This window comes from Pongo abelii, chromosome 2, assembly GCF_028885655.2.
Source record: "Pongo abelii isolate AG06213 chromosome 2, NHGRI_mPonAbe1-v2.0_pri, whole genome shotgun sequence".
NCBI classification, from domain to species: domain Eukaryota; kingdom Metazoa; phylum Chordata; class Mammalia; order Primates; family Hominidae; genus Pongo; species Pongo abelii.
Window position 1 is genome coordinate 139,343,600 of NC_085928.1, and position 27,714 is coordinate 139,371,313.

The 27,714-nt window shown below is 41.9% G+C and overlaps 1 protein-coding gene across 19 annotated transcripts in view; it reads left to right on the plus strand.

The window, feature by feature from the left end:
- METTL6 (methyltransferase 6, tRNA N3-cytidine) overlaps positions 1–27,714 on the plus strand; it is a 56,333-nt gene that overhangs the window by 916 nt on the left and 27,703 nt on the right. For 5 of the 19 annotated variants that reach the window (XM_054550192.2, XM_054550200.2, XM_054550195.2 and 2 more), the window contains exons 2-5: positions 1–349; positions 1,557–1,691; positions 11,354–11,524; positions 11,704–11,789. In XM_054550192.2, the coding sequence (XP_054406167.2) occupies positions 125–349; positions 1,557–1,691; positions 11,354–11,524; positions 11,704–11,789 (617 nt within the window). In that variant the 5' untranslated portion in view covers positions 1–124. 19 annotated transcript variants of the gene reach the window in all.

Consider the following 27,714-nt stretch of genomic DNA (forward strand, 5'->3'; position numbering starts at 1 on the left):
CCCTTTATGCTGTTTGAGGCGTGAAACTCACCTCAGGAAATGCATCTGATCCATTAGCGTGGATTCATATTATTTGGTGATGGAGAATCTTCAGCTGTGTTAAGTGTTACCGTCAGTTTCAGAGATGGCTTCTTTGCAAAGGAAAGGGCTGCAGGCAAGGATTCTCACCTCTGAAGAAGAGGAGAAACTGAAAAGAGACCAAACTTTGGTGTCTGATTTTAAACAGCAGAAATTGGAACAAGAGGCTCAGAAAAATTGGGATCTTTTTTACAAAAGAAATAGCACTAATTTCTTCAAAGACAGACACTGGACCACCAGAGAGTTTGAGGAGCTAAGATCATGTAGAGAGGTAAGCTAATATTAGGCCTTATCTGAGCTGTTCTTCATTTAAAATGTGAAGAGGGTGCCGTGGCTCATGCCTGTAATCCCAGTACTTGGGGAGGCCGAGGCAGGCGGATCACAAAGTCAAGAGATCGAGACCATCCTGGCCAAAGTGATGAAACGCCCGTCTTTACTAAAAATACAAAAATTAGCTGGGTGTGGTGGTGCACGCCTGTAGTCCCAGCTACTTGGAAGGCTGAGGCAGGAGAATCGCTTGAACCTGGGAGGCGGAGATAGCAGTGAGCCGAGATCGTGCCACTGCACTCAAGCCTGGCGACAGAGCGAGACTCTGTCTCAAAAGAAAAAAAAAATGTGAAGAGGTGTGCTGTATTGCATTCCTAGGGAGAGTGCGAAGTAGAGAATTTAAGAAGCCTATCAAAACACTTTGCGTTTTAGGAGAGAAATATACTGTTTGGTCTTAACACCAAAGTTTTAGCAGTTTCTGGTTTGGTTAACATATAGGAGAGAGAACTTTAGTGGGCGTTTTCTGTTTCTTTAAGCTGATCTGATAGTTGTAAACATTATATATTAAATTCAAGAGCCAGATCTGGTGGCTATTGCCAGCTACTCCAGAGGCTGAGGCAGGCGGCTTGTGCCTGTGAATAGTCAACATGAATTAGCCAAGCCTAGGCAGCATAGTGAGACCCTATGTTCTGAATTTTAAAAAATTTAAACATTAAAAATTTAAAAAATAAAAATATAAATTCATACTAAGTGACTTCAGTGACAGATTCAAAATAATAGTAATAATAGTTAATGTTAGTAACTATTTACCATGGCTCTTTTCTACATGGCCTATCATTTGACCCTTATACCAGCTCTGTGAAGTGTAAGTATTAGTATTGTACTCATTTGTCCCTAAGGTAAAATTGAGGCACAGAGCTGTTTAAGTGATTTGCCCAAGGATAGAATGCAGGGGAGGAGTTGAGATTTGGGTGCTGGCAGTTTAACTCCAGAGCCGAGTTAGCCATTGTGCTGTTTTTTTCCTCCACACCAAATTGTTAATGTTGGATGACAAATGAAGTACCAGTATTAGCTTTTGCTTATTAGTTCACTTGTTGATCGTCTGCTCCATGGGGTCAGAGACCACCTCTCATATTCTGGACCTTTTAGTTTGGTTTATTTCTTCATTATGCAAATGTGATATACTATAACTTTGTGCTGTCTTTCCCCAGTTTGAAGATCAAAAGTTAACAATGCTTGAAGCTGGCTGTGGGGTTGGAAACTGTTTATTCCCACTTTTAGAAGAAGATCCGAATATCTTTGCCTATGCCTGTGATTTTTCTCCAAGAGCAGTTGAATATGTTAAGGTTGGTGCACCGTCTATGTATTCTGCTGTGTTTCTGTTTTCTTGCCGATCTTGTTTGATCTGCCTTTTTTACCCATTTGCCCAATTCTAGTCTTCCTGGAGCTAACCAGCTATAGTCACCATACATGTAGTTTTCCTGCTTACGTACATATACAGTGCATGTAGAAACACAGCTTTATTCAAGAAAAGCAGGAAAAAATACCATAATAATATCCATATAATTAACATCTTTGCTTTACAATTTTTCTTTGCTGAACTATTTTAAAGTATATTACAAATGTCAAGACATTTCACCCCTAAATGTTTGCATACATATCCCCTAAAAAAAGGCCTTTTTCTACACAACCACAATAAGTTTATCATATTTCACAAAAATAACTATAATCTGGCCTGCCATGTTGGTTCACACTTGTAATCCCAACAGTTTGGGAGCCTGAGGCTGGTGGATAGCTTGCACCCAGTAGTTCAAGACCAGCCTGGGCAACATGGTGAAACCTTGTCTCTACCAAAAATACAAAAATTAGCTGGGCATGATGGTGCTTACCTGTAATCCCAGCTAACTGGGAGGCTAAGGTGGGAAGATCACTTGAGTCAGGAAAGTGGAGGTTGCAGTAAGCCAAGATTGCAGCACTGCACTCCAGCCTAGGTGACAGAGCAAGACTGTCTTTAAATAAATAAATAAAATAACATAATCCCCCAATGTTATTAACATCCATTCCAAATTCAGATTTCCCCAAATAGTGTCTGGTGTCTTTTAGTTTTATTTTTTACTTTTTTTAGAGATGGGGTCTTTGTCACCCAGTCTGAAGTGCAGTGGCATGAACATGGCTCACCACAGCCTCAACCTCCTGGGCTTAAGCGATTCTTTCACCTCAGCCTCTTAAGTAGCAGAGACAATTTTTTAATTTTTTGTAGAGATGGGGTCTCACTATGTTGCCCAGGATGGTCTCGAACTCCTGGGCTCAAGTGATCAACCTGCCTTGGCCTCCCAAAGTTCTGGGATTACAGGTATGAGCCACTGCACCTGGCTTCCAGGTGTCTTTTATAGCTGGTTTTTGTTTGAGACATGGTTTCACTCTCACCCAGGCTGGAGTGCAGTGGCCCAATCACAACTCACCACAGCCTTGACCTCCCTGGCTCAAGCAGATCCTCCCACCTCAGTCTCCCAAGTAGCTGGGACTACAGGCATGTGCCACCGTGCCCAGCTAGTGTTTATTTATTTATTTATTTATTTTAGAGATAAGGTCTCACTGTGTTGCCCAGGCTGGTCTCGAACTCCTGGGCTCAAGCAATCCTCCCACCTCAGCCTCCCAAAGTGCTGAGATTACAGGCGCGAGCCATGGCAGCTGACCCTGGCTGGTTTTTAAATTTTTGTAGAGATGAGGTTTCTCTATGTTGCCTAGGCTGGTCTCAAACTCCTGAGCTCAAGCAATCCTCCCTCCTCGGACTCCCAGAGTGTGGGATTACACCCTGCCTATAGCTGTTTATAATCCAGTCGAGCACTACCTCTTACACTTATGTCCTTTATTTTTTATTTTATTTTATTTTTTGAGATGGAGTCTTGCTCTGTCGCCTAGACTGGAGTGCAGTGGTGCAATCTCAGCTTATTGCAACCTCCACCTCCTGGGTTCAAGTGATTCTCCTGCCTCAGCCTCCCAAGTAGCTGGGATTACAAGTGCCCACCACCACTCCTGACTAATTTTTGTATTTTTAGTAGAGATGGGATTTCGCCATGTTAGCCAGGCTGGTCTCAAACTCCTGGCCTCAGGTGATCCACCCACCTTGCCTCCCAAAGTGCTGGGATTACAGGCGTGAACAACCACGCCTGGCTCACTTATGTCCTTTAAATCTCCTTGGCCTAAAATACCCTTGCCCTACCCCATACCTCTTTCCACATTGATGATAGATGAAGCCAATTTTCTATAGTAAGTTTCCAAATTGGTCTCATTGTTTATTTGCATTATGTTTAATTTATTCCTCTATGTTCTATATTATCTGTGAACTAGAAGTTAAATTTAAATCAGGTAAAATATTTTTGGCAAAAATGCTTTAATAGGTAATGTTGTGTCTTGCATATTACATCCTGTCATGAGGCAATAATATCTGGAGATCTTACTGGTTTTGATCACAGGGTTAAGATAGTAACTACCTAATTCCTCTATTGTAAAATTCCCTTTGCCATTAACCAATATGTGGGGGACACTTTGGTGACATTGCAAGTATCTCGTTCCCCATCAACCTTTCACAGTTTTAGCATTCGTTAGACTTTTTTAAATTTAAGCTTTTTTTTTTTTTAAATTAATCTTATTATTATTTTTTTAATTGACATGGTCTTGCTTTGTCACCCAGGCTGGAGTGCAGTGGTGTGTATTAGAGCTCACTGCAGCCTCAAACTCCTGAGCTGAAGTGATCCTCCTGCCTCCGCCTCTCAAGCAGCTGGGTCTACAAACACATACTACCACCCCTGGCTAATTTTTGTATTTTTTTGTGGAGACAGGGTTTCTCCATGTTGCCCAGCCTGGTCTCTCTGAACTCAAGTGATCTGCCTGCCTTGGCCTCCCAAAGTTCTGGGATTACAGGCATCAGCCACCGCATCCAGCCTATTTTTATTTTTTATTTTTTGAGATAGGGTCTCACTCTGTCACCCAGGCTGGAGTGCAGTTGCACAGTCATGACTCACTGCAGCCTTGACTTCCCAGGCTCAAGTGATCCTCCCACCTCAGCCTCCTGAGTAGCTGGGGTTACAGATGCACACCACCACACCCAACTAATTGTTTTATTTTTTTGTAGAGACGGGTCTCACTACATTGCCTAGGCTGTTCTCAAACTCCTGGGCTCAAGAGATCCTCCCATCTCTGCCTCCCAGAGTGCTGGGATTAACTCCCACCTCTGCCTTCCAAAGTGCTGGGATTAAAAGCGTGAGCCACCACACTCAGCCACATTAGACTTTTGAAAAAAGTAACCTTACCAGCCTAGGCAACAAAGTATGACTCTGTCTCTACCAAAAAAAAATTTTATTTTATTTTTTAATTTGAGATGGAGTTTCACTCTTATTGCCCAGGCTGGAGTGCAGTGGCACGATCTCGGCTCACTGCAACCTCCACCTCCCGGGGTCAAGCAGTTCTCCTGCCTCAGCCTCCCAAGTAGCTGGGATTACAGGCACTTGCCACCACGCCTGGCTAATTTTTTTGTATTTTTAGTACAGACAGGGTTTCACTATGTTGGACAGGCTGGTCTTGAACTCCTGACCTCAGGTGATCCACTGGCCTCCCAAAGTGTTGGGATTACAGGCATAAGCCACCGCACCTGGCCAAAAAAATTTTTTTTAATTAGCCAGGTGTGGTGGCGTGTGCAGCTGTTTGGGAGACTGAGGTGGGAAAATCACTTGAGCCCGGAGTTTGAGGCTGCATGAGCTATGATCATGCCACTGTACTCCAGCCTGGGTGACAAAGCAGGACCCTATCTCAAAATAACAAAACTCAAACCCTTTATTTTTAAAAAGTTAATATGTTTACTGTAGGAAACTGAGAAACACAAGAAGCAAAGAACAGTCATCCACAATCACAAGCAGTTTACAGTTTGACTTGTCCTTCTAGGTCCTGTGTGTACATAGAAACAGTATCCAATTTTATGGGATTAAGATCATGCAGTATGTATCGTGTTTTATCACACATTATGGATATTTACTAATTGAAAATCCCAAAGCTATATGAGTATTTCAATAACCAAGAACACCCTACACCAACTCAGTCTGTTAGAAGAAAATATAATTCCACCTATCTTGGGACAAAAATTTCACAGAAGACAAAAATGGCAACAGACCTCTAGGTAGAAGTATTGGCAGAGTTTAGAAGACTGTATTGCCTTAATGCTCAATTTAAAATGAAACATAAAGCAACAGAGTATAATGCAACACTAAGTATAATGTTTCCGTAGTCTATAATGTTTCTATAATAAAGCAACACTAAGTATAATGCTTCTAAGAGAATTTATTATGGGATCTTTGCCACTAAAATATTACCAAGAATGTATGTTTCCATTGATTTACTTAATGTATTCCCATAGTACGGCCAAGAGGGACACACATACATTAGTGGCTATTGTCAAAATGTAAATATGAATACATCTGCATACATCTCTCTCTTTATACTTTCTTCTACTCCTCTGCTGCCAAACTAATGAACAAGTCCCCATATATGCATTACTCAGAGGTGGTTTAACAATTCCATGTCCAACATGCATCTTCTCTATCAATTATAACAAAAAGATATTTGCAAATTGGCAAATTCACTAGTCCTATTTTAAAAATAATTTTGTGGGTACATAGTAGATGTATATAGTTATGGGGTAGCTCTGCTTTTTATTATATATTGTCACATCAAGACATCTATATAGCTTAGGTGTTGCAAAATAGTAAACCCTGTCCACAATAAACACAGGTGCTTTACTAAAAATGAACCTATAGACCTGTGGTTATCATCTAAAACCATCTTCTAGATATGGAGATTCTGACAAAGAGCCCTTCCTTCCACCCGTTCTTCTTCATCCTCTTCTGTCATTCCAGTGACTAAGTACAGGACTATGTCTAGTTCTAAGAGGTCAATTAACAAAGGTCACTCCCAGAGGATAGTCCTTCTTAAGAACTAAAAACGTGAATAACTGTTACACATACGTAATAAGCTGCCATTTGAAAGTGCCATCTAAATAGGAACGAACATTCTGGCATAGAACCCTTCCCACCTCTGTCAACTCAGTGGATAGGTATAAGCATTTGTAGTGCTTAGAGGGGACTTTAACAATTTCACTTCCCTAAGTGTTTTTAAGAACAGTCTTTCCTATGAGTTTGAACACAAAGTGTACTCAGTGTATTAGGTTACTGACTACGTTGGTCATACGCTGTCAACCTCTTTAACATCTAGAACTAGGTGTTGTAAATTAGGACTCATTTGTCCTTCATATACACTATATACATAGCAAAGTAAAATAAAATGCATGGACATAAGGTACAGTGGTCAATCTTGCCTCACTGTAAGCACATTGGTATAAAGCGCTTTGCACTTTATTCTCCTCCTTTTCTCCTGACCCAGTACAAATGTAATGATGTGTACTGCTTAGAGAAGTGGTTTGATCATTACATTTCCAAAAGGTAATATTTCAGTGAATTTTAACAAAAGGATATCTACAAAATGTGTTATTTACTACCTTACTTTTAACATACTTTGTGCACTTCTACACATCTAGAAAGTCTCGATGTTTTAAATAAGGACTTAAGTCTGTCCACTTTATACACAGTAGATTTTTTAAAATAGTGGTGGTATCATATTTACCATAACGTGCTTTCCTCATTCTGCATTATTATATTTTGCAGAGTTTTTCATGTTAGTACATGTAGATTTTATTTACCTGTTATAATATTCCATGGAATGGATATACCATACTTTAACAGTTACCCGGCTGGGGCAATGGCTCACACCTGTAATCTGAGCACTTTGAGAGGCCGAGGTGGACAGATCATGAGGTCAGGAGATCGAGACCATCCTGGTTAATATGGTGAAACCCCATCTCTACTAAAAATATAAAAATTAGGCGGGCATGGTGGCGGGCGCCTGTAGTCCTAGCTACTCGGGAGGCTGAGGCAGGAGAATGCCGTGAACCCGGGAGGTGGAGCTTGCAGTAAGCTGAGATCATGCCACTGCACTCCAGCCTGGGTGATAGAGCGAGACTGTCTCAAAAAAAAAAAAAAAGAAAAGAAAAAAGAAAAACAGTTACCCTATTTATATTTATTTGAATTGTTTCTATTTTTTTGCTCTTACAAATAGGGTTAATGTGATCAGCATCATATATATGTTCCCAAAATGTCTGTACACATTTGTCTATGATGAATAATGGAAGAAGCAGAATTCCTTGGAAGAAGAGCATGCTCATGTATATTTTAATAGACAATGCCAAGTTTCCTTCCAAAAAGATCATACTAATTTATAATTTCACCAATAATGTAAAGGTACCTTTTTCTGTATTGCCTCAACACTTTATATCAGCCTTTTTTATATTTACCAATCTTTTGGGCAAAAAATACTGCCTCCATCTTTTAATTTGTTTTTTCCTTATTACCAGAGAGGTTGAAGGCCTTGTGGAAGGTTGATAGCATTAGTTAGCTGTGAGTTTCTTTAGTCCACGTTTGTTTATTGAGAGCTTAATGTGTGCCAGTCACTGTTCTAAGCACTGGAGTTAAACAGTGAACAGACAGGCAAAAATTCCCACCCACATGGAGTTTGTACTAGGAGTTGTCCATTCATAACCTCTGCCCATTTTTCTATTGGTTTGTCATTTTCTTTCTTATTTTTAGGATAGATTCTAGATATTTTGGTATGTATGTTGCAAACATTTCTTCCAGTTTATTCAGCATCACTTTATGGTGTCTCTTTTTTTTTACACAAGGATTTTTTTTTTTAATTTTTGGACAAGGTCTCACTGTGTCACCTAGGCTGGAGTATAGTGGTGCAAATTGCAGCTCACTGCAGCCTCGACCTTGTGGACTCAGGTGATCCTCAGCATCCTGAGCTGGAACCATGGGCATGCACCACCATGCCTGGCTAATTTTAAAAATTTTTTGTAGAGATGAGGTCCTGCTGTGTTGCCCAGGCTACACAGGATTTAAATTATCATGGCAAAGTATTAATCTTTTCCTTTTGAAGTTCTATTTTATGTCTTGTTTAGGAGTCCTTTACTCCTAGGATTTACTTTATTTTTCTTAGAGATGAGGTCTCACTATCCCAGGCTGCTCTGGAACTCTTGGGCTCAAGCGATCCTCCTGCCTCAGCCTCCCAAAGTGCTGGGATTACAGGTGAGAGCCACTGCGCCCAGGTATTCCTAGGATTTAGACATAATCACCTATATATTGCTCTTAATAATTTTTGGTTGTATAGTTATTTTATAATTTTGGTTATGTTTTTTAATCTGGAAAAATTAGGGTCATTATTTCTTCGAATTCTTTCTTTAGCTCTTGTTCTCTCTTCTCCCTCTGGGGTTCCAGTTATGTGTGTAACATTTTCTATTGCCCCACAGCCCTTAGATGCTGTTGTTGTAGGGTTTATTCCCCCACTTTTTTCCTTTTTGCATTTTCAGTTTGTGTAATTTCTATTATCCTATCATCAAGTTCACTGACTGTTTCCTAGGCAGTACATGTTTTGTTGAGGAACCTATTGAAATTGTTCATTTCTGTTACCATATTTTTGGTTTTTAGCATTTCTCTTAGAGTCTTTTTATAGTTTCCATCCCTGAAATTATGTATCTGATTTTGCATGTTGTCTGTCTTTTCCATTAGAGTCTTTAACATTTTAATCATAATTATTTTAAATGCCCAAGCTTTTGGATCCAGCATCTGTCATATTTGAGTCTGGCTCTGGTGATGGCTTATTCTCTTCACACTATGTTTTTTGCCTTCTGGGATGTTTTCTACTTTTTGGTTAAAGCTAGACATATTATAAGGGCCAGTAGATACTGAGGGATAGGGATTTGTAACAATCTAGTCAGGAATTGGGCTGTTGTTTGAAGTCTTTTGTTGCTGCCTGTGAGGTTTGTTGTTGCTGTGGGCACCAGAGACTTCAAACTCCTCTAGCAACTTGTTTTTGTCTCCTCTCTTGGATTTGGGTCTTCCCTTTGTACTGTTTCCCAAAGAGTCTGTCTGTTGTGGCTCTCCCAGCTGCAATTTCCTGGTATTCTTGGAGATTCGGTGGTGGGGTGTGGGAGAGGGGGTTGTTCTCTAATGTTCTGCTTCTCCAAATTTGAACTGGTACCGTGGGCCTGTGTCTCAAGGGTAGTCATTTGTCTCGAGGGTAGCCAGTTCTTCTAAACACAGTAAATTGAGTGAGAAATTTTTTCCTCACTCATAATTGTCATCTTTATTATCTACCTTTTTATCTAATTGTCACCTTTGTCTATCTTTTATCATATAACATACAAAATTCCTGTTTATATATACAGTATATACAGGTCTGTTTTGGGACTCTGTTTTGTCTCAGTGATACATTTGTCTCCATTCTCAAACTGTGTTGTTTTATTACTATGTTTTGTAATATATTTTGATGTCCAGTAGTGTATCTTCTACTTTATTATTCTTCATTCTATTTTATTTATTTATTTATTTTTGAGACAGAGTCTCTATTGCGCAGGCTGGAGTGCAGTGGCATGATCTCGGCTCACTGCAACCTCTGCCTCCCAGGTTCAAGTGATTCTTTTGCCTCAGTCTCCCAAGTAACTGGGACTACAGGTGCGGGTCACCACACCCAGCTAATTTTTGTATTTTTCGTAGAGATGGGGTTTCACCATATTGGCCAGGCTGGTCTCAAACTCCTGACCTCATGATCTACCCACCTTGGCCTCCCAAAGTGCTGGGATTACAGGTGTGAGCCACCGCACCTGGCCTATTTTTTTTAAAGGTGAGATCTTGCTCTGTTGTCCAGGCTGGCTTGCAGTGGCACGGATCATAGCTCACTGCAGCTTTGAACTCAAGCCATCCTTTCACTTCAGTCTCCCAGGTTGCTGGGATTACAGGCATGAGCCACCATACCTACCTCATTGTTCATCATTTTAAAAATTGACTTGGCTATTCTTAAAGATTTTTACTTTATGATGAATTAGATTCACCCTGTCAAGTTTCTAGAAATCTATTGGGAATCAGTTGAGATTGCATTGGATTTACAAATGGAATTATGAATAGAATTGACATCTTTTTAATTTTGCATTTAATTTTCCCATCCAGTAACTTTGTATATCTATTTATTCAGGTCCTCATTTACATGAAATAGAAGTTTAATGTTTTTCTTCATAATACTCCTATACATGTGTTGAAGCCTACCAACCAAAATGTACCAGGAACACATTTGTAGTCAAAAAAAGGTTAAGTTTATTTAGCTTGCTGCATAAAGAGAAAATATACCCCAGAAGAACTGTGGGAGCATCTCAACAAGGGGAATTAGAAGGGCTTCTCATAGGGTTTAGGCTTTAAGCAGATGATTCAAAGGAGGATTAAGGAAGCCAGAGGCCAGCAGGACATAGTGGCTCATGACTGTAATCCCAGCACTTTGGAAGGCTGAAGTGGGAAGATCACTTGAGGCCAGGAGTTCAAGACTAGCCTGGACAACATAGCAAGATCCCATCTTTACAAAAATAAAAATAAAAATTTAGCCAGATGCAGTGGTGCACACCTGTAGTTCCAGCTACTCAGGAGGCTGAAGTGGGAGGATGACTTGGGCTCAGGAGGTGAAGGCTGCAGTGAGCCATGATCATGCCACTGCACTCTAGCCCAGCAGACAGAGTGAGACCCTGTCTCTTGAAAAAACAAAAAGAAAGAAGCAGAGGCCAGTTTTGCATTATCATCCCTCTGGAAATAATACGCTTCTAAAATGCTCAGTTTTGAATACGTGATACTCTTATTCTCTCCTCAGTTAAAAATGATTTATTAAAATGAAGTCTTGCCCCTGTAGCAGTAGTGAATATTACATGCTTTATAGTGAGTGATTTATTAATCAGTTTTATCTGGTAACAAAGTGAAAATTTCTATGTATACAAGTGGAAATCAGATCGCCTTTTGATGTTGTATTTTTCTATATGTATCAGCATAGTGGTTGCATTAAAATTCATTTGTATTTTTTCCCCCTCTAGCAAAATCCTTTATATGACACAGAAAGATGCAAGGTATTCCAGTGTGATCTGACCAAAGATGATCTTCTGGATCATGTACCTCCAGAGTCTGTGGATGTTGTTATGTTGATATTTGTGCTGTCAGCTGTTCATCCTGATAAGATGCACCTTGTCTTACAAAACATTTACAAGGTTAGTGATTTGGGGCCTGCACTTGAGGGTTGGATTCTTTTACTTACCTTCCCTCATGAGGCTCATGTACTGTCTAGATTCACATAGTCTCTCCATTCTCACTAGGTAGGCTGTGTAGTCAGTGTATAGAAAGGGGTCCTCTGGCATAAAACATCCACCCTAAATTCTGATTTGTGCAGTGCCATGGCTGCTCTTCAGAGCTTCGCCAGCCCCGGGACAAGGATGATTTTGCAGTTACCTGGGATCCATGGAGTCCTGCTATAAGGTGAGAGCAGTTATGGTTTAGTGGTCAAGAGTACACAGTTTGGCCAGGTGTGGTGGCTCATGCCTGTAATCCCAACACTTTGGGATGCCAAGGCAGGTGAATCACTTGAGGTCAGGAGTTTGAAACCAGCCTGGCCAACATAGCAAGACCTTGTCTCTAAAAAAAGCTAATGTATGATCATTGGCAGATCACTTAACCCTGTTGAGTATTGGTTTCCTTATCTCATGTGAGAATAATAATCACATTCCTTTGTCCCACAGTTGGGTGAAGATACAATGAGAAAATGTATGGTTAAGCTGTCAAATGCTAGGCATATATCAGTCATTAGCACCGTGATTGAGCTATACGTTGTGGCACAATGAAACGAGAGCTGAGACTCAGAATGAGGAAAACCAGCCTGAATCAGTAAAGAGCCAAAAGGACATTCTGTTTTTTTTTTTTTTTAAGTGACAGTTGAATACAGTTTGAGTACTAGGAGATGGTGAATAAAATGTTGAAGAAAGTGCTTCGATGAGGATAACACTTTCATTTATTGTCTCTAACACTTTATTTATTTATTTTTGAGACAGGGTCTTGCTGTGTCACTCAGGCTGGAGTGCAGTGGCATGGAGGTGGCTCACTGCAGCCTCAACTTCTTGGGCTCAAGCAATTCTCCCACCTCAGCCACTGAAGTAGTTGGGACTACAGGACACACTACCACATCCAGCTAATTTTTAATTTTTGTGTAGAGATGGGGTCTCACTGTATTGCCGAGGTTGGTCTCTAACATTTTAATCCTGTGACACTGGACATTCCAGGGTGCTCTTGGAGGTACTCAAGAATTGTCTTCAGGGACGAGCGAGGTGGCTCACGCCTGTAATCCCAACACTTTGGGAGCCTGAGGTGGGCAAATCACTTGAGGTCAGGAGTTTGAGACTAGCCTGGCCAACATGGTGAAACCTCATCTCTACTAAAATACAAAAATTAGCCAGGCATAGTGGCGGGCGCCTGTAATCTCAGCTACTCAGGAGGCTGAGACACGAGAATCACTTGAACATGGGAGACGGAGGTTGCAGTGAGTTGAGATTATGCCACTGCACTCTAGCCTGGGCGACAGAGCAAGACTCCATCTCAAAAAAAAAAAAAAAAAAGAAGCATCTTAGTGTTATGGAGCCCTGCCCGGTCTTACTATCTTTTTAAGTAGTAGGCCATTTTGGTTCCGTATTATGGGCATTTCAGTCTGTCCCCTTAGTAATTATCACAAATTTATTTTAAGTCCTAACTTAATCAGGTTTTATTTTGACAGAGTTCTCCAAAGTCATGTTCAGCCTGCTTTTGTTTCATAGGTATTAAAACCAGGCAAAAGTGTCTTGTTTCGTGACTACGGGCTGTATGATCATGCCATGCTTAGGTTTAAAGCCGGCAGCAAACTTGGAGAAAACTTTTATGTTAGACAAGATGGGACCAGATCATATTTTTTTACTGATGGTAAGATGAATGGAATCCAGTCTTTAAATGTTTTATTCTTTGTTTCTGTTTATTTGATTGCATTATCACTGCAAGGCTGCTTGGAGAAGGCTTGCGACATGTGCACGAGACCCTGAAACAAGCCCTCTACTGCACAATATTTACCCAGCACCTGGAAGGCACAGACCTGGCCCCTGCCCTTGAAGAGCTCACAAGCCTTCTCTGGTGTCAGTGACTCCCCTAATGAGCTTGGGTTAATGAACAGCCTCTGACATGCCATATGGATTCCCTACTAGGAATTGTGCTGGAATAAGAGGGAGGGCAAGTCAGAAACTTCTTGTCCAGTTAAAAATAAAGCAAATTTGACAGTATAATGCCTTGAGATTACTTTCCCATGGCACGAAGTCAGGAAACCTTTTTCTGTAGAATTGATTGGATCTGTTTTGGGGTTTGGTTTTTTTGTTGTTTTTGAGACAGAGTCTAATTCTGTCACCCAGGCTGGAGTGCAGTGGTGTGATCTCGGCTCACTGCAGCCTCCACCTTCCAGACTCAAGTGATCCACCGAAGCCTCCCGAGTAGCTGGGACCACAGACACATGCTACCATGGCTGGCTAATTTCTTGTATTTTTGGTAGAGTCGGGGTTTCACCATGTTGCCCATGCTGGTCTTGAACTCCTGAGCTCAAGTGATCCATCTGTCTCAGCCTCCAAAAGTGGTGGGATTACAGGTGTTAGTCACCATGCCTGCCTAGATCTGTTTTAAAATAAATATGCAAATTGGCTGTAAAGAGGCGTTTATTTGTTTTTGAGACAGTCTTACAGGGTGGAGTGCAGTGGCGTGATCTTGGCTCACTGCAACCTCCACCACCCAGGCTCAAGTGATTCTTATGCCTCAGCCTCCCAAGTAGCAAGGATTACAAGTGTGTGCCACCACACCCAACTAATTTTTTTATTTTTAGTAGAGATGCGGTTTTGCCATGTTGACCAGGCTGGTCTCGATCTCCTGGTCTCAAGTGATCTGCCCACTTCAGCCTCCCAAAATTCTGGGACTGCAGGCGTGAGCCACCATGCCCAGCCTAAAGAGGTATTTAAAAAGTCATTTTTGATAAGAAAATGTGGAACATTATTTCGGTCTTTTAGGTGTCTTGAACATAGTCTACCTAATCATCTAGACAGGAAGATAATTACCTTAACCTCTATTTTAACATTTTTCTTCTTGAAATGAAATATTCTTTTAGATACCAAAATGAATTAAAATTGAGTGATTACTATTAAAGCTGCAAAATTATTTGGGAGACTGAGATAGAAGGATCACTTGAGCTCAGGAGTTCGAGACCAGCCTGGGCAACAGTGAAACTTTCTCTCTACTAAAAATAAAAAAAAAAAAAAAATAGCCAGGAGTGGTGGCATGCACTTGTGGTCCCAGCTGCTTAGGAGGCTGAGGCAAGAGGATCATTTGGCCCAGAAGATAGAGGCTGCAGTGAGCTATGATCATACCACTGCCCTCCAGCCTGGGCGACAGAGCGAGAAGCCTATCTCAAAAAAACAAATCAAAACAAAAAAAATGCAAAATTATCAAAATAGATTAAAATTCAAAAGATGTTTTAATTCATAAAATTTAAACTAATTGTAAATATTGAGAAGATTCAGTGATATCTGCCGAGTGCTTCAGAGCATGTTCTCTGGAGCAATGCTCTTAGTAAGTGTCTTTATTTTTGCTGCCTCACCATTTATTCTATTTGTGTCATTTAATGTGTAGTGATGTATTATTTGGGTTAGATTTTCCTGGAGCTAGGTCACCACTGGGTGTTTTTCTCCACTCTGATCACAAATTTTCCTTCTTCATGTTAGGATGAATAAGATGTTTGATGTAAACAAATTGAGCACATGTAGACCTTGTAGGAGTATAGCCAATTTTTGTTTTTGTTCAGAGATGGGAAACAATAAGATGATTTTTAAAAAGAAATCTAATCGGCCGGGCCCAGTGGCTCATGCGTGTTATCTCAGCACTTTGGGAGGCCAAGACTGGGGGATCATTTGAGGTCAGGGGTTTGAGACCAGCCTGGCCAACATGGCGAAACCCTGTCTCTACTAAAAATACAAAAAAATTAACCAGGCATGGTAGTGTGTGCCTGTAGTCCCAGCTACTTAAGAGGCTGAGGCAGGAGAATCACTTAAGCCCAGGAAGCGGAGGTTGCAGTGAGCCGAGATCGTGCCACTGCTCTAGCCTGGGTGACACAGCGACACTGTGTCTCAAAAAAAAATTTGTTTTTTAATTAAAAAAAAAAAGAAATATAACCTATTTGGAAATGTTTCTTTTTACTTGGGCTTTTGTATTTGAGAATTCATAATAAGGCAAGATGCGCACACCAGGTTGTCCTTCACCTTGTTCTGATTTAATTGTTTAATTGGAGGTTTCTGTTTGGGTAGAAGAGGAGAAGGAGTGTTCCCAAATCAAAACCTTTAAATTTTAGCATTGAGGTTTTCATTTAAAAAAATATTAAAATAGCCTCAGCCTTCTATCCCTCCTCAAGGACTGCAAAGCAAATGTAATGTTATGAAGACTTTTGAGCATTGTTGATGCTTGTCTTACAGAATTCCTGGCTCAGCTCTTTATGGACACAGGTTATGAAGAAGTGGTAAACGAGTATGTGTTTCGAGAGACGGTGAATAAAAAAGAAGGCCTGTGTGTGCCAAGAGTTTTCCTTCAGAGCAAATTTCTAAAGCCTCCTAAGAACCCATCTCCTGTGGTCCCTGGGCCTGGATCCTAAGTCCTGACCTTTCATGAGGTTGGCATTCATATCTCCCCTTGAAGAGGAAAATTTAAAATCACTCTTTCGTCTGGGTGCGGTGGCTCATGCCTGTAATCCCAGCACTTCGGGAGGCCGAGGTTGGGGGATCATCTGAGGTCAGGAGTTTGAGACCAGCCTGGCCAACATGGTGAGACCCCATCTCTACTAAAAATACAAAAAAGTTAGCTGGGCATGGTGGCGAGTGCCTGTAATCCCAGCTACTTAGGAGGCTGAGGCAAGAGAGTCGCTTGAACCCAAGAGGCGGAGGTTGCAGTGAGCCGAGATCGTGCCATTGCACTCCAGCCTGGGCGACAGAGTGAGACCCTGTTTCATAAATAAATAAAATCACTCTTTTTACTTTATATATTTTTTGAGACAGGATCTTGTGGTACGCAGGCTGGAGTGCAGTGGCGTGTGATCACAGCTCATTGTAGCCCCAACCCCCCCTGGGCTCAAGCAGTCTTCCTGCCTCAGCCTCCTGAGTAGCTAGGACTACAGGTGTGAGCCACCATGCCTGGCCCTTAATTTTTTTTAATGAGCATGTACAGTAGTCCCGCTTTATCCATGGTTTCACTTACCACAATTTCAATTACCTGTTTTCAACTGCAGTCAGTTACTTTTCTTAAGATATTTTGAGGGTTATAGGCTCACGCCTATAACCCCAGCACTTTGGGAGGCCAAGGCCAGCAGATCCCTTGAGCCCAGGAGTTCAAGACCAGTGTGGGCAACATGGTGAAACTTCATCTCTACTAAAATACAAAAATTAGCCAGATGTGGTGGCATGTGCCTGTAGTCCCAGCTGGGGTGGGAGGTTGCAGTAAGTCGAGATCACGCTACTGCACTCCAGCCTGGGTGACAGAGCAAAAGTCTGTCTCAAAAAAAAAAAAATTTGAAAGATCACATTCGTATAATTTTTATTACAGTATATTGTTAAAGTTGTTCTTTTTTTTTAGAGTTTGGTACCATCTTGGTTTCAGGCAACCACTGGGGGTCTTGAAACATACCACCCGCAGATAAGGGGGGCTACTATGTACTTTTTGTATTAAAAAATAGGAAGTGTATGTGTGTGTGTTAGAGACAGGTAAATAAAACTTCAAGGCCTGAAAAGTAGTGAAAGTTTTCTAGAATAACATAATTTAGCCATATTGTTCGCTGTAAAATTTCACAAAGAAAAGCCTAAGGACCCTGTAGCACGTGAAGAGATTCTTGTCATTACTCATGTGACTGTGAGTGTTCCTCCAGGAAACGTGTCAGACAAACATGGGGAAAAATGAGGCCAAGTAGACTAAAATAAGACACTCATATATATTTCTAGTCTAAAGGATTGTTCTGTTTTCTTCTTTTTCCAGTTATATTTGCCCATTGGTCTCCCCTTTAGTTCAGTTATGTATTTCTTCAAAACCAGTGTTCCACAAATACCACTTTTGCTCTGTCTGTGCTCAAGAACCCTCCATGGCTCCCTATCTGATTGCTGAGACCCCTTATCACTGGGCCAGTTCCTTGCCACACTGTTTGCCCTGGGGGAGAGAGAGGGAATGGCCATCACCTGTCCTCCCCTCTGCCCCATTTGTCCAGTGCTGTTTCTCGGAGAAGATGACTGGTGTCTAGTTTAGAGTTAGAATTTCAGAGTTGAGAGGGGCTTTAGAATGGACATTCCAACTCCCTATTGGGAAATGAGGAAGCAGTAGCAAGGGGTAAATGATGAGTCCAAAATCACGTAGCTAGTGTTGTGGAATATGGGGAAATCCCTAAATTGGTCTGCTGACCTGTTTCCCAATCATTGCCTTTTAATGACTTTTCCTTTATGAAGTAAAATCCAGGTTATTTTGTTCTGCTCACGAGTTAAGCCTGTAAGCCTTTCTGTTTGCCTTTCTGCGGAAAGCTGTGAGAACCCTGTCTTGAGTACATGACTGGACTGCACATGCAGCAGGCCTGGGCCCCTCAACTCCAACCACATCTGGAGGAGGGGTCCCAGTGTGAAGGAGTTGGATAATAGTCATAGTGGTTCTGTACAATCAGAATAAATCCTGGCTCCTGAAGAGAAGAGGGGCAGGCAGCAGGGCTCAGACTGTGCTTCCTGGGTGTTGTGATTCTGCCATCTGTCCTCAACTTCTTGGGAGGGGCTGATGGAACTTGTAAAGAAGGTGGACCTATAGGGGGCCTCATGGGCCTTCTCACAGTGAGAATCCAGCCCTGTCCAGAAGCAGCCTCAAGCTCCGCACTTTCAGTCCAGTGCTCTCTCCCAAAGCCCCCTCTGCCAAATGAATCCCACAGCCAGCTTCAGCCTCAGATGCTGCCCGCTGCCCCCTCCGTAGAAGTCCTTTCACCTATGTCTCTACTAGGTCTGACCGATGTTTCTTGGATTTTAGTGGCTAAGCTGAATAAAGACAGGCCATTTAAAGTAGGAAAGTGGGATCCTGGGTGATGTAGCAAGACCCCATCTCTATGAAAAAAATAAGAAAATTAGCCAGGTGTGGTGGTGTATGCCTGTAGTCCCAGCTACTTGGGAGACTGAGGTTGAAGGATCGCATGAGCCCAGGAGTTGGAGGCTGTAGCGATGGAGTGAGCCATTATCACACCACTGCACTACAGCCTGGGTGCAGAGCGAGACCCCGTGTCCAATTAAAAAAAAAAAAAGAGCAAGGAGCAGTGTAGTGTAGTAGGATAAGCCTGTGCTTTTGTTATCAGAAGTCATTTGGAATTTTGGCCTCATTCCTTAACCTGTTTGAACCTCACATTCCTCGTTTTTATAATGGGGATAACTACTAACGTAAAAGTGTTCAGAGGATTAAAGGAAGTACATATAGCACATGAGTATCATTTCCCCTCATTTTTTGAACATAGAAGCTTAACGTACATACAGAAAAGTGCACAAATCATAGGTATAGCTCACTGATATCACAGAGTGAACATACCTGTATGACGCGTCCAGCATGACTGGCACCCCAGAACCCACCCCACCCCTGTGTCTCGTTCCAGTCACTGTCCCCACAAGGATATCCTCTATTCTGAAGTCTAACACCAGAGAGTAGTTTTTTTTCTATTTTTAAAATTCTCCCCAAAAGAGTTTAAGGACAACTTACAAAAATACAAAAATTACATGATTTTAAGTAGGGAAACTGGGCTAAAGGAAAATAAAAGTTGAGGCCAGGAAAATAATCTTATCCACACAAACTGCATTACAGCAGGTCTTATACACTTAAGGATAAATAACAGATTTTGCTTCCTAGTGGTCAGCGTAAAGAAGGAAACAAGATCAAGTTCAGACTCCATGCGATAAACCTGAGGCAGCTACCCCTAATCTGGAGATCTAAGGAACCTTTCCCTCTAGTTCCCATAAAGAGAACACTATAACATAGCAAACTTAACAGCTTTACCAATAGTAAACACAAGTATCAAAGCATTGTTTCTGATAATATAGCTTAACATAGATATAACCCCCAAAGGACTAGTCAAATAAGTGGATGAAGAGGACTGAAAGGGGATGGTCTAGATGGGTTTTAGAATCCCTAGAAGACTAACGGGCTGTTGGTCCTTCGGTCAGTTTTCCATCAATAGTGTTCTCAGTGGAGGGTTTGATGTGAATCTAGGAACCAGGAGGTCTAGGTTATTGTCCCTTAGAAGGGTAGCTATTGGGCAGACTGTCCGGCCAAGAGACAAGTAAGAATGACTTCAGAGAAAGCAAAACAGGTTGATGAAGTCCTCTTCTTTTGCCAGTGGTTGGCTGGGCATATACCTGTGAATGGGGCCAACAGTTTCCTCCAAACACAACTTGGAGTTGTCTCTACCTACAGGAGTAATTATGCCCCAAATTCTAATCCCATAAAGCCAGGCTGCAAAAGTTTTCATTTAGAATATTTAAAGGTGAAGCTGGGCGTGGTGGCTCATGCCTGTAATCCCAGCACTTTGGGAGGCTGGGGTGGGCAGATCACATGAGGCCAAAAGTTGGAAACCAGCCTGGCCAACATGTTGAAACCCTGTCTCTGCTAAAAATACAAAAATTAGCTGGGCGTGGTGGTGCACGTCTGTAGTCCACTGTAGTCCCAGCTAATTGAGAGGCTGAGGCTCACTTAAACCCAGGAGGTGGAGGTTGCAGTGAGCCCAGATTGTGCCACTGCACTCCAGCCTGGGTGACAGAGTAAGATTCTGTCTCAAAAAATAAACAATAAAAACAATATTTAAAGCTGGTTTAATGACACGCCGACCTCTGACACTGAGCAAGTGGCCTCTCATATATTTAAGATACATTAAGATTAACTGGCTGGTCGTGGTGGCTCATGCCTGTAATCCCAGCATTTTGGGAGGCTGAGGCGGGTGGATCATCTGAAGTCAGGAGTTCGAGACTAGCTTGGCCAACATGGCAAAATCTTGTCTCTACTAAAAATACAAAAAATTAGCTGGGCATGGTGCCTTTAGTCTCAGCTACTCAAGAAGCTGAGGCAGGAACCTGGGAGGTGGCGGTTGCAGTGAGCCAAGATCGCGCCATTGCACTGTAGCCTGGGTAACAGAGTGAGACTCCATCTCTCTCTGTCTCTGTCTCTGTCTCTCTCTCTCTCTCTCTCTCTCTCTCTATATATATATATATATCTAAAACTAAGTTTTTTTTTTTTTTTTTCATGGCTGGGCCAGGGTTGGAAGTGGGCCCAGGCAGCTGCCAACTTTAAGATATATTGATTGTAAAATGTACTTCTTGTTAAATTAATGAGGTGACCCAGTCCATCAGTATTTTAACTATGAGCCAGTAGATTGGTTCACAAGCATTTTAAAGCCCAAACATAAAAATGGCTTCAGTCTCATTGCCTCTAGGTCCTTGTGTTCATTCTCCCTGGACACATTTCCATCAGTGCACCCTAAATTAATACAATAGAGGATCAGGTTCTCCCATGTTTGGGTGCTTAGGGACCAGGAAAGCAAGACCGTGGTTGGTTTAGTAGCAAACTCTGTGGAATCATATAGACTACAAAGAGTCAACCAATATTGCCTTGTCTTCACAGCCAGAAAACATCCCCCAGAAACGTAGTGGTACTGGCTAACAGTACTATAAAAAATAGTATAAATACTATATTATATTAAAATATCCTATATAGTACTATATGTTTCTTTTGAACTTTTCACATATATTAATACATATAGTATAGTGATGATGTGTGTGTATGTGTGTGTGCGCGCGCATATATATATATATATATATGCGCGCGCACACACACACACACTCCATACAATAGTGCTAATACAATTTTATTACAGGATTTGGAATATGAATAAATGGGTTCAAGTGCAGGACTTGCCCAGTACAAACTACCAACTTCTTTGAACTTCAGACTTCACATGTCTAAGACAGATCTTAGTACCTAGTACCTGGCAGGGCTGCTGCCAGGATTAAGTGAGATCATTCAGATGGGAGTGCTTGGTTTACTATAAAATACCAGTCAAGTGTTAGTTATTTCTATTATTTTGTATTTCTCCAGAAAGTATATTGTTACGTCAAAATGATAGAGCAGCTCATGAACCAACTGTTTTTCAAGAAGGTTTAATCTTGGGGTCCTTGCAAGGGCTCAGGATTTGAATGTTGTACCACAAGGTGGTGCTAGACACTAGATGTTTTTATTGGCCTTCTACTCCCATCTTAATTAGTTACATAGTGTTCTTTTTTTATTGTTACTGAAGAGCATGGAAAATATTTGTTACAAATGTGTTTTCTAGATCAACTTATAAGCTCATAAAATCAATCCCATCTTAGTTATATAGTGTCCATTTTTTAATTGTCATTGAAGACCATGGAAAATATTTATTACAAATGTGTTTTCTAGATCAACTTATGAGCTCATAAGATCAATTTTGGCCTCACTGGAGATTAGAAAGCAAGGGTGCTTTTACCTAATGTTCAGTCGACTTTCGCTACTGAAGGTGTTTACTTTCAGTTAAATCTGGGAAGCATTTTAAGGTAATGTCTGTGATGGGCTCGAAAGGCGTTGGCAAGGCCCCCAGGACACTAGGGAGCATAAATACGTGCTGGACACCGATGAAGGGTCCTAATTTTTTTTTCCTATGAGTAAATACCCCTTTGTACTTTCCTATCCCCAAATGGTTTTGTGGATTTGCTTTTACTGTTGTTTGGAATTAAGGCCAAAGCAGAGAAGGATCTGCAGCACAGATAATTGTCTGCCTCACGCAGATATTATTTGTAGCTATCTTTGATAGCATTTGGTTCCCTATTTCACAGTTGTCAACTGAGGAAGGGAAAATTGTGAAATGAGTAAACCAAGACTGTTTTGCAGGGCCATGTTCTCTATTGGGGAACAGACATTTCTCACAAATTTAAGTAAGTTCTGCTACTGAAACCAAATGTTCTATTAAAAAGAAAATTAGTAGGGCACAGTAGCACATGCCTGTAGTCCCAGTTACTTGGGAAGCTGAGGCAGGAGAATCACTTGAGGCCAGATGTTCAAGGCTACAGTGCACTATGATCTCACCTGTGAATAAACCAGCCACTGCACTCCAGCCTGAGCAACATAGCAGGACCCTGTCTTTAAAATAAATAAATAAATAAAAATTTAAAAATAAGGGCAGGGCAAGGTGGCTTACGCCTGTAATCCCAGCACTTTGGGAGGCCGAGGCAGGTGGATCACCTGAAGTCAGGAGTTCGAGACCAGCCTAGCCAACATGGTGAGGCCCTGTCTCTACTTAAAAAAAAAAAAAAAAATTAGCTGGGCATGATGGTGCGCATCTGTAATCCCAGGTACTCGGGAGGCTGAGGCAGATGAATTGCTTGAACCTGGGAGGCAGAGGTTCCAGTGAGCCTAGATCGCATCACTGTACTCCAGCCTGTGTGACAAGAGCAAAACTCTGTCTCAAATAAATAAGTAAAATAAATTAGATGTTTTTCACTTTTTCTTCGTGTCCTCCTCAAATGTGTGGTATTTCATTAAATTTTGTTCAATGGGTACCAGCTGTGTGCAGGGCACTCTGGGGTCACTATGGCTAGAGTGCAGGGTAGGGGTGAAGGGATAGTGGGTATCAGAGGCATTTGAACCAGAGCAACTCCATTTTGAATAGGGGCTGAGTAGAATGAGGCTGAGACCTGCTGGGCTGCATTCCCAGGAGGTTAAGGCATTCTTAGTCATAGGACGAGACAGGAGGTCAGCATAAGATATAGGTCATAAAAACCATGCTTATAAAGCAGGTTGTAATAAAGAAGCCAGCCAAATCCCAGCAAAACCAAGATGGCGACGAGAGTGACCTCTGGTCATCCTCAGTGCTACAGTCCACCAGCCCCATCACAGTTTACGAATGCCATGGCAATGTCAGGAAGTTGCCCTTTATGATCTAAAAAGGGGAGGCATGAATAATCTACCCCTTGTTTAGCATATAATCAAGAAATAACCACAAAAATGGGCAACCAGCAGCCCTTGGGGCTGCTCTGTTGAGTGACCATTCTTTATTCATTTACTTTCCTATAAATTTGCTTTCACTTTATGGACTCTGAATTATTTATTATGCTAGATCCAAGAACCGTCTCTTGGGGTCTGGATTGGGACCCCTTCCCAGTAACATGCGCATGTGCTGGAAGGTAGGGAAACAGCTCCAGTCATATGTTCACTCAGCCAGAGTAAGATAAACTAGGAAAACAAATACAAACACTCAGAAAACCAGCAGAAGGAAAAAGAGGAAGAAACGCTGTGGAAAACGTGAGTGCCATAACTGTCACTGTCCTTTAGAAAGAATATTTTCACAGTGGAGGCATTATATTCTCTGGTCTGGGGCATGGCCATGGAGATGAGAACATGACACGAAGCTCCTTGGAGCATGTTGCCAAACATGTCTAGATCTATAAGAAAAATATCAGGACTGGCAAAATGAGACAACTCCTGAAAGAAAGAAACTGCTGACAAAATGCGCCAAATGGTCAATCCTAATTAGAAATAATTATAAATTAAATGAGGCCCAGCACGGTGGCTCATACCTATAATCCCAGCACTTTGGGAGGCTGAAGACAAGAAGATCGCTTGAGACCAGGAGTTGGGAGACCAACCTGGGATACATAATGAGACCCCTACAAAAAAATTTTAAAAGCCAGTCATGGTGGCATATTCCTGAAGTCCTGAAACCACCTTTGCAAAATATAACAGTGAGAAAATTACAACAGTGAAATAAATCTGACCTAATGGACTATATCTTGCTTCTAACCTCCAAGCTACCCTTGTTCATTCCTGAACTAACTTTAGGCTGAACTAACTTTGGGAGGAATTTAGTTTATAGTTTAACTTTGAAATGATGATAACAGCTCTTTCCTGAAATAAACCCTCTTCTTGCCTGGTGCCAGAGTGTCTTTTTAGGACGAATAAATTAGCCACAAGATTGGCAATTCCCCAGTTACTTCTGCAATAACATCACTATTGTAGAACCTAAGATTGGCCTTTTGAGGTGTCTTTTCAGGTTTTTGCATTTCTTTTTTTTTCTTCTTCTTTTTTTTTTTTTTTTTTGAGATGGAATCTCACTCTGTTGCCCAGGCTTGAGTGCAGTGGCACCCCATCTCGGCTCACTGCAACCTCCGCCTCCTTGGTTCAAGCGATTCTCCTGTCTCAGACTCCCAAGTAGCTGGGATTACAGGTGTGCGCAACCACGCCTGGCTAATTTTTGTATTTTTAGTGGAGATGGGGTTTCACCATGTTGGCCAGGCCAATCTCAAACTCCTGACCTCAGGTGATCTGTCCACCTCAGCCTCCCAGAGTGCTGGGATTACTGGTGTAAGCCACCATGCCCGGCCAGGTTTTTGCATTTCTGACGACTGCCACTCAGACCTGCCAGCTGTTCCTGTGGTCCCCACCCAGGAATCACTTCAGCCCAAGAGGATAGCTTCAACAGAGATAAGATCTCATCTCTGACCCAACCAATGGGCACTCCCCATTCCCTGGCCCTGCTGCCCACCAAACTATCCTTGAAAAACCCTAGTCTGAATTTTTGGAGAGAGTGTTTTGAGTAATAAAACTCCAGTCTCTCATTCAGCCGTGAATGAAAGTCTCTCCCCAGTGCAGTTTCTCTGTCTTGACAGATTGGCTCTATCTGGGCAGCAAGCAAAATGAACCATTGTGTTACTGGAAAGAGGTCCCGATCTGGCTCTATCTGGGCAGCAGGCAAAATGAACCCATTGTGTTACTGGAAAGGGGTTCCAATCCAGACCCCAAGAGAGGGTTCTTGGACCTTGTGCAAGAAAGAATTCGGGGCGAGTTCATAGAGTAAAGTGAAAGCAAGTTTATTAGAGAAGTAAAGAAACAAAAGAATGGCTGGCTACTCCATAGGCACAGTAGTGGCATGGGCTGCCCCACTGAGTATACTTATAGTTATTTCTTGATCATATGCTAAATAAGGGGTAGATTATTCATGAACATTCTGGAAAAGGGGCAGGCAATCTCTAGAACTAAGGGTTTCTCCCCGCTTAAGACCATATAGGGTAACTTCCAGACATTTGTAAACTGTCATGGCACTGGTGGGCCTGTGTTTTACCATGCTAATACATTATAATTAGTGTATTTTGAGCAGTGAGGATGACCAGAGATCACTTTTATTGCCATCTTGGTTTTGGTGGGTTTTGGCTGGCTTCTTTACCGCAACCAGTCTTATTAGCAGGGACTTTGTGACCTGTTTCTTTTTTTTCTTTTTTTTGGCGTGAACATGGCTCACTGCATCCTTCACCTTTGAGGCTTTGTACATAACAATGTAAAACTGGGCCGGATACAATGGCTCATGCCTGTATTCCCAGCACTTTGGGAGGCTGAGATTGGTGGATCAGCTGAGCCCAGGAATTCGAGACCAGCCTGGATAATATGGTGAAACCCCATTTCTACAGAAAATACAAAACTGGGCTGGGCACGGTGGCTCATGCCTGTAATCCCAGCACTTTGGGAGGCCGAGGCGGGCGGATCACAAGGTCAGGAGATTGAGACCATCCTGGCTAACACGGTAAAACCCTGTCTCTACTAAAAATATAAAAAATTAGCCAGGCGTGGTGGCGGGCGCCTGTAGTCCCAGCTACTGAGGAGGCTGAGGCAGGAGAATGGCGTGAACCCAGAAGGTGGAGCTTGCAGTGAGCCGAGATTGCGCCACTGCACTCCAGCCTGGGCCACAGAGTGAGACTCCATCTCAAAAAAAAAAAAAAAGAAGAAAATACAAAACTGATCTGGGTGTGGTGGTGCATGACTGTAGTCCCAGCTATTCAGGAAGCTGAGGTGGGAGGATCATCTGAGCCTGGGTAAGTTGAGGCTGCAGTGAGCTGATATCCAGCCATTGCACTGCAGCACTCCAAAACTGTTCACAAGTATAGTTTCAGCTATGTTTAATGATAAATATTATTAAAGGATATGGAGATGCTATATGGGGGAAAAAAACTTCACGCACAAGAAGGAAGCAATCCAAAACAGTTACAGTATTTATTTCAGGGTTGTTCAATTATAGCTGTTGCTTTTCTTCTTTATACTTTTCTGAAATTCATGTTTTCTGTAATGACCCTTTATTACTTTTACATTACCAAAAAAAGATAGTCTAGCATCCTTAGAACTTCTTTATGAACTTCTTAAGTGAACCAAAATCCTTGTGACAATTCTACTAGAAATGCTGTTTCAACCTGTAAGATTCCTATCCACCATGAGCTAAATGATACCTTCCAGAAATAAGAGAATGGGTTCTTTAAGGATATTTTCTTTTTTCTGTAGGGGAAAGGGGAACTTTTCGTTCACCCTCTGAAAGTTCAATAATTTGTCTCTGGAATAAACTTGACAGTAGACAGATTAACAAGAGGAAAGACGCACAAATTTATTATGTGCACATATGCATGGAGGCCTCACAAAATATGAAACTCCCAGAAGAGCCAGTGTGTATACCATCTTGAGGCCATGGAAAGGAATAGGGGACCTGGGGCTTGGTGGGGGTGCAGAGAGGGTGTGGAGAGGGTACACCTGGTGCTGCACTTGGTGGGGGTGCGGAGAGAGGAGGTCACAGCACAAATTCTAGAAGGGAAAGGGGAGGAAATGCACAGCCCACAAAGGTTGCCTTATGCAGATAAAGTCTCTCAGGTAGCACCCTTCAGAAGGGTGGCCACCTGTGGTCATCTCTATCTGGGACGTGTCGACCCACAATCTCTTCTTCCTGTGATATGATTTTTCCTAGTTCCATCTCTAGGCAGATAAGGGGGGCTCAGAGAAAGCCTCTGCTTGCATCTGCTATTTGCTAATGTAGATTTCCTTTTACAAAATTCTTTCATAAATTTCTTTCACAAAAGGAGATCTTTTCAGAGCTATTCCTGTGTCTTTAGTTTCTTGGAATAGCCATCTCAAAATATGCCAAAGTATATTTTGAGGTGGCATTAATTCTCGTCTTCCACAGTCATATTTTGGGGTGGTGGTCTGAGCCCCAACATTCCAGTCCCCTGGTCCCTGAATGTCATGGTGAGGTACCTTGGATGGGGATATTTTCACCTGTTGGGCTGCACTCTCCATGGCTGCTATGATTTTGGAAATGTTTATTCTTTAGTTTGGGGAAATTTACTTACTTGAACTATTTATTTAATGATTCCCTAACACCTAACACTTCCAGGACTACCCCCCAACCGCCCCCCACCCCAACCTCCAACACACACACACACACACACACACACACACACACACACACGATTTCTCCTGGAACTCTCTCTCT